General features: G+C 42.5%; 1 protein-coding gene across 2 annotated transcripts in view; it reads right to left on the bottom strand.

The window, feature by feature from the left end:
• Nucleotides 1–804: 804 nt before the first annotated feature.
• The window catches only part of LOC105513789 (HLA class II histocompatibility antigen, DQ alpha 2 chain), a 7499-nt gene continuing 2491 nt past the window's right edge, over nt 805–5812 (bottom strand). Inside the window, exons 2-6 of one of the 2 annotated variants that reach the window (XM_011944806.1) lie at nt 4594–5588; nt 2907–3155; nt 2212–2493; nt 1680–1854; nt 805–1512 (exon numbers count right to left, since the gene is read on the bottom strand). In XM_011944806.1, the coding sequence (XP_011800196.1) occupies nt 1700–1854; nt 2212–2493; nt 2907–3155; nt 4594–4612 (705 nt within the window). In that variant the 5' untranslated portion in view covers nt 4613–5588 and the 3' untranslated portion in view covers nt 805–1512; nt 1680–1699. The remainder of the gene's footprint in view (nt 1513–1679; nt 1855–2211; nt 2494–2906; nt 3156–4593; nt 5589–5812) is intronic. The other variant, XM_011944805.1, reaches the window with a different exon arrangement.

Below are 5812 nucleotides of genomic sequence, written 5' to 3'. Positions count from 1 at the left end.
ACTTTACCCATTTATAAAGTCTAAAATACTAGCCTCAAAGTACTGAGTCCTGAATTTGGATTTAGGGTTCTTTGCACCAAACTATACTGTATCAATTATTGTGTTAATGTTTTGTATTTTTTCTCCAATTAAAATTTAAACTCACTGATGCAGGTAGCATGGATAGAAATATCCTCACAGATTTCATAGTTGTTTAGAGGCATGAGGTCACTGCTGACCCATTTCCTCTGGGAGAGTTTCTACCAGGAGACAGCCAACCCAGTGGGGGACACAGCACCCACTGCTGCTGCTACATTGTCTCAGCTGTGTTGTTCCTCCTAGGGTTTCTCTCATAAGCTCATGCTTTCCTTAGCCAGGAGGGGTGAGGGGAAAGGGCTGGGGATTTCTGAAGATATTGGCATTGTTTTTCATCAGCATGTTTCCTAGAAACATCCTGCAGCTGTATTCACTATCCTGTCTCCTTCATGCCAGGGTGGCACAGGGAAAGCTACATGGTTATCTAAGAAAGCTTCATTCAGGAGGTGAGGCAGACTGCGCCTCTATTCAGGGCTCCTAGATATGTCTGCGACTTCTACTCCCATTCCTTTCCCCATTGTCACTAACCCTATGTGAGGAATAAGTATCTGTTCCTTTTCAGATACCCACATTATCGTCTTATTCTAATGTTTTTCTGACTTCCATTTCTTTTCCTGACTAAAGAATTTTTATCTCAAGGTGAGGAGGGGAGAGGAAGGCTTCTACTGTCATCATTCTTCACAAATTTGAAGTTTTGAGAACAAAATTTTACTTTTGATATTTTTGAGATTCAAAGTTCCTTTATCCTAACTTTTTTCTCTGTCATACTTTTAAAAGTCACATTGAAATTAGTACAGACTTATTTTTTGGTTTTAAAATTTTTGCTATAGCAATTCTGGGCCAAGGGCAGATGGTATCTATTAACTTCATTGTTGCCTGAATTGAGGTGTGGGTGGCAGTGCCAAGGGTAGGAACACAAGGAAGCAAGAAATACTAATGTCAGCTAAGAAATCAACATATTATCAGGCTATACTGTACTTGGTGGCTTCTGTGTTACTGGACATGAAAAATGATCTGGGAAATGAGATTAAACAGGATTGAAAGATAAGAGTCCCCCAATTCTTAGCCATAGTTTCAGTCAGCCCTGGATGAAAGACGGAAAAATTTGACATAGATCTCATAAAAGGAATTTATTGTTTCCATGGAGATTTTAGATAGAGGTTACTGAGGAATTAGGTAGCTGGGTGGCTTACTCCAGGCACGTCTTAGTAGGTAACGTTTGAGAAAAGGAAAAAAATCAGGAGGTCAGGGAAAGAATGTAAAGGTATTTGTGAGCTCTGAGGTCCCAGAGAAAGGTGAGAGGAGCACCTTAAGTCCCAGAGAAAAGGTGAGAGGAGAAACATTTAGAGGAGACAAGGGATATGATAAATCGGGCCAGAGAATAGTCCTAAGTCATGTAGCAAGTCCACTCTTCTGCTCCTGTAGATGGTGATGTACCTGCAACAGGAAAGACATGAGATCGATGGGTCCGAGAGGACTCCTGTGTCATCATCATGCCACTTCCCAATTCCTCTACAACTTTCTACCACATTCACGTCCACAACACCCTCCCACTTTCCTTCCTCTCATAGTGAGGCTTCAGCTCTAACCAATCTCAATCTTACCTTCATTTACAGGGTGGGATTCACAAGGGCCCTTGGTGTCTGGAAGCACCAACTGAACGTAGGCCTTGAATGATGAAGACAGTGCCCACCACAATGCCCACGAGGCCCACAGACAACCCCAGGGCGCAGACCACAGTCTCTGTGAGCTCTGACATGGGCGCTGGAATCTCCGGCTCTGTGGAAGTGAAGCTGTTGAGGTCAGAATGTGCAGTGTGCTCATGTGCATGTGTGTGGGATGGGATGGGATGGGGTGGAGGGTTGGCTCTGCAAAGACTCAAGGCTTAGGGAGGAGAGTGAAGTCTATCATTAGAAAACCATGAAGTGGCAGGCCTGTTCTCATCCTGTAGAGTGTACTTTCATTTTCAATAAATTTCTGCTTTTTTGCTTTACTCTTTCAAAAAAAAGAAACAGAGAGAGAGAAAAGAAACCCATGAAGTGTGGAAAACAAGTTTTGGGATATAGGAGTAAAAGGCAGGAAGTTCTAAACTTGACAGACAAGAAAGCATCAAAAAATGGTGAAACTCATCCTTACCCCAGTGTTTCAGAAGAGGCTCGTCCAAGCCCCAGTGCTCTACCCTGCAGTCATAAATCTCATCAGCAGAAGGGAGGAAGGTGAGGTAACTGATCTTGAAGAAGGAATGATCACTCTTGGAGAGGAAGCTGGTCTCAGAAACCCCTTCTGTGACTGAGTGCCCATTGCTCAACCATGTGATGTTGACCACAGGAGGAAAGATGTTGTCCACAAGACAGATGAGGGTGTTGGGGTGACCCAGCGTCACGGGAGACTTGGAAAACACTGTGACCTCAGGAACCTCTGTGGTGAGGAAACAGCACTGATGTGAAGTGCGAATAGCTCTGCCCTGATCTTCTGCATTACATCCTGGAAGAGCCCTCCTACCAGCATTTCACCACCTGATAGTCAAAGAGGCCTTATTTACCTTCTGCTTGGGAGCAACGACACATTGCCTCTGCTTTATTACCGTGCCCTTCTCTCTGTGGGTATGTTTAATAAAGTAGGAGGTTGATGAGACCTCTCCTAGAAGGATTTAATTAATGCATAATGGAAAGACCCTTGTATTACATGGGAAGATGTGATTTTAGAGATGGGAGATGATAAAATTTCAGCAATTGCCATGAGAAGATCTGAGGATCTCTTGGAAAGAAAATAATGAAACTTGGTATGAAGGGATAGACTGAGTAAAGAGAGGCAGAATGGTGGACACATACCATTGGTAGCAGCGGTAGAGTTGTAGCGTTTAGTCACGATGTTCAAGTTGTGTTTTGCTATAGCCAAGTTTCTCAGTGCACCCTGTGGGTCAAAACCTCCAAATTTGCTTAACTCAGGCCATCGCCAGGCCGTCTCCTTCCTCTCCAGGTCCACGTAGAACTCCTCGTCTCCATCAAATTCATGGGTGTACTGGCCAGAGAGACCGTAAGTCTGGTACAAGTTTACACCACAAGAGGCAACGTGGTCAGCTGATGAGTGAAGATGACAAGCAGGAAGGTGGAGAACAGGGGAAGAAAGAACCTTAATACACAAAATGATGAAAGAAACTGACTTTCAGATATTATGGGCTTCATCTTTGGCACAGTCCGTGGACATTTCCAGCCCCTGCTTCCTCCCCTCTTTGTGTTGTTGGTAGTTGTCCGGTTAAAAGTGCACTTTCTTTCCCACTATAGTGTGCGCTACACAAGGGCAGAATATCGCATGTCCAATTTTTATTATTTTGAGTGCCTGGCATGTCATGGACTTATGATTAAATAATGTAAATGAACAAAAGAAGGGATGAATGAGTTATCATAGTATTTAGCTTTCTTAGTCGGAGATTAGATTTACTTCCCTCTGCTTCCTGACATTTATCTTTCACTTAATTCTTCCATTGGTTAATAACAAATTGATTATACTTCCTTTCTTCTCAGGACTGGCTCAGAATAGGATACTCTACACAGAGGTCTTTCTTTCTTTTTTTTTTTTTTTAAAGGAAAAGCATGCAGGATCTTATTAATTTAAAATAATTTCTGCTAACAATCATAGGATATAAGAAAGAGTATAACAAGATCAGAAATAACATTACAAAATATATAATAAATAAACAATGCCTCCTTCTAAGGTCTCCGTTTTGTTAATAGTAATGGTCCTTAGAGGACAGCAACTGATTTCTTCTGAAATGAAAAGTGGAAGCTCTACTAGTTTTTGGATTTCTGTCATTCCTCCCACCTTTTTTTTTCTTTTCTTTTTCTTCTTTTTTTTCCTGTGAAGAAGGTTACTAAATGTCTACAGCGTTCTGACTCAACACTTAGAGTCACCCTTTTTCCTCTAATGGGCAGTGTGCTTGTCTGAGGATGCCAGAGCAGAACAGCGGCCATGCAGTACAATGCCAGCCAAGTGAGCCGAACTGGACATTCTTGTCAAGACATGTGTAAACCTTTTACCATCGTATCTTTCCTTCCTTCCCCACTTTCTGAGCATCCACAAGTGTCAGACACAGCAGGGAATGTGTAAAACACCAATCAGGCATGGTCTACCATTAAGGAATAAACTGAATAGTGGGAGAGTCAGGTAGGTAAGGGAACAGACACTGTAGTAAGTTCTGTACTGTAGTAAGTTCTGTAAGGAGGATATCCACAGCCTTACAGTTCAACGTCCTTCACAAGTATCTGCCAAGCAAACCAAACTACATTATCCTTTCATGTTCCCTGGTCTTTGCCGTGGTCTGTTGTTTTTCTCCCTGAAATGAAATTATCTTTTAGAACTTCCTGGAGAAATCCTAAAATCCATCCTTGAGGTTTCTGCTTAAGTTAACAACTTTGTAGCTGAGTCCTCTCATCAACATGTTTTTGACCACGTTATGACCTCCAGTCCCTCCATCTCAGTGTCTCCTGTCCAAGTTTGTCTGTTCTTCTTCCAGCTCACCTTCTTCCCTATCCAGCATAACTTGCCCTGGTTGGTCTTAACAGGCCACCAACAAAGCCTTCTTATCCTTGCCATAAACCTTGACTCCTTGTTCAAACATGAATATATGTGGAATACATGCAATCCTTCTTTTCTTCTGGTACTTGTCTTGGGTACCAATTTTGCTAGAGGATGTCACCCCTGCTGGCCCACCTGGAACCGAGTCACTTGTATTGTTTCAGCCTCTGCTGGGTCCACTGCCCTGCTCAGCAATGGCCTTCTGCTTTCCTGCACCCCATACTGTTTCCATCACTAGTCTGCGCACCCTCTGCAGGGAAGACAGCATGACTTTTCATCTTTGAATCCTTAAAACTTAGCTCACTTTGTGCTCAAACATGTGTATTGAATGGCAGTTGCTATATTGGAGGACCACATAGATGTTGGAGAAAACAGACAGGCACACAGGTAGCAGAACCATACGAAGGCCAGGATCGGTCATGACCAGGTCTGTGTTCTGACATGTGAGTCCTGAGCACTCTTGCTTGTGTGGGCCCCTTCCTCCATAAAAATATGGAAAATTATATTTTATGACTGAGTTGGTATAAAAACAATATAATCTAGGCTGAATTAAAAGTTAAAACATTTTCTTAGGCTCTAATATTTCTTTTTTTTTTTCTAATTTTAAAGGAGTTGAAACATTCTCATGTTGCTTTACAGTATGGAAGCTACCCTGCACTGCCCACATTGTGCCTGATGGATGAGCCGAGCCTGACCAGGGCACTCTGGTGTGAGGTTGAAGAAAGGAAATTTGGAACAAAGACACCAAGTGTCCTGGAAAGCAGGTGAAACTTCCACTGCCAAACAAAATCAGAATGGGAGTAGCCACGGTTAATAAGGTTATGAAAGTTTAGAGTACCTTCCAGTTCACTTCCCCTTTTAACTATCTGACTTTTCAACTTTTGTTTTACAAACCCACTGTCCATCTCCATAAAGGAGTAGGGAGCCAGAGATGGATCCTGAAAGGGAAGAGGGAGAAAGGAATGCATGAACAGAGGTGGAAAGAGATGGACAACAAAGACAGAGGAGACTAAAAGACCAAATAATTAATATGTGCTTCCTTCCTTCGTTCCTTTTTATTTCTGTCCTTTCCTTTCCTTTCCTTTCCATTCCTTTCCATTCCTTTCCTTTCCTTTCCTTTCCTTTCCTTTCCTTTCCTTTCCTTTTCCTTTCCTTTCCTTTC

This window comes from Colobus angolensis, unplaced genomic scaffold (genome assembly GCF_000951035.1).
Source record: "Colobus angolensis palliatus isolate OR3802 unplaced genomic scaffold, Cang.pa_1.0 Scaffold236, whole genome shotgun sequence".
NCBI classification, from domain to species: domain Eukaryota; kingdom Metazoa; phylum Chordata; class Mammalia; order Primates; family Cercopithecidae; genus Colobus; species Colobus angolensis.
The sequence above is the reverse complement of the archived record's forward strand: the minus strand, read 5'-3'. Positions and strand labels throughout refer to the sequence as shown.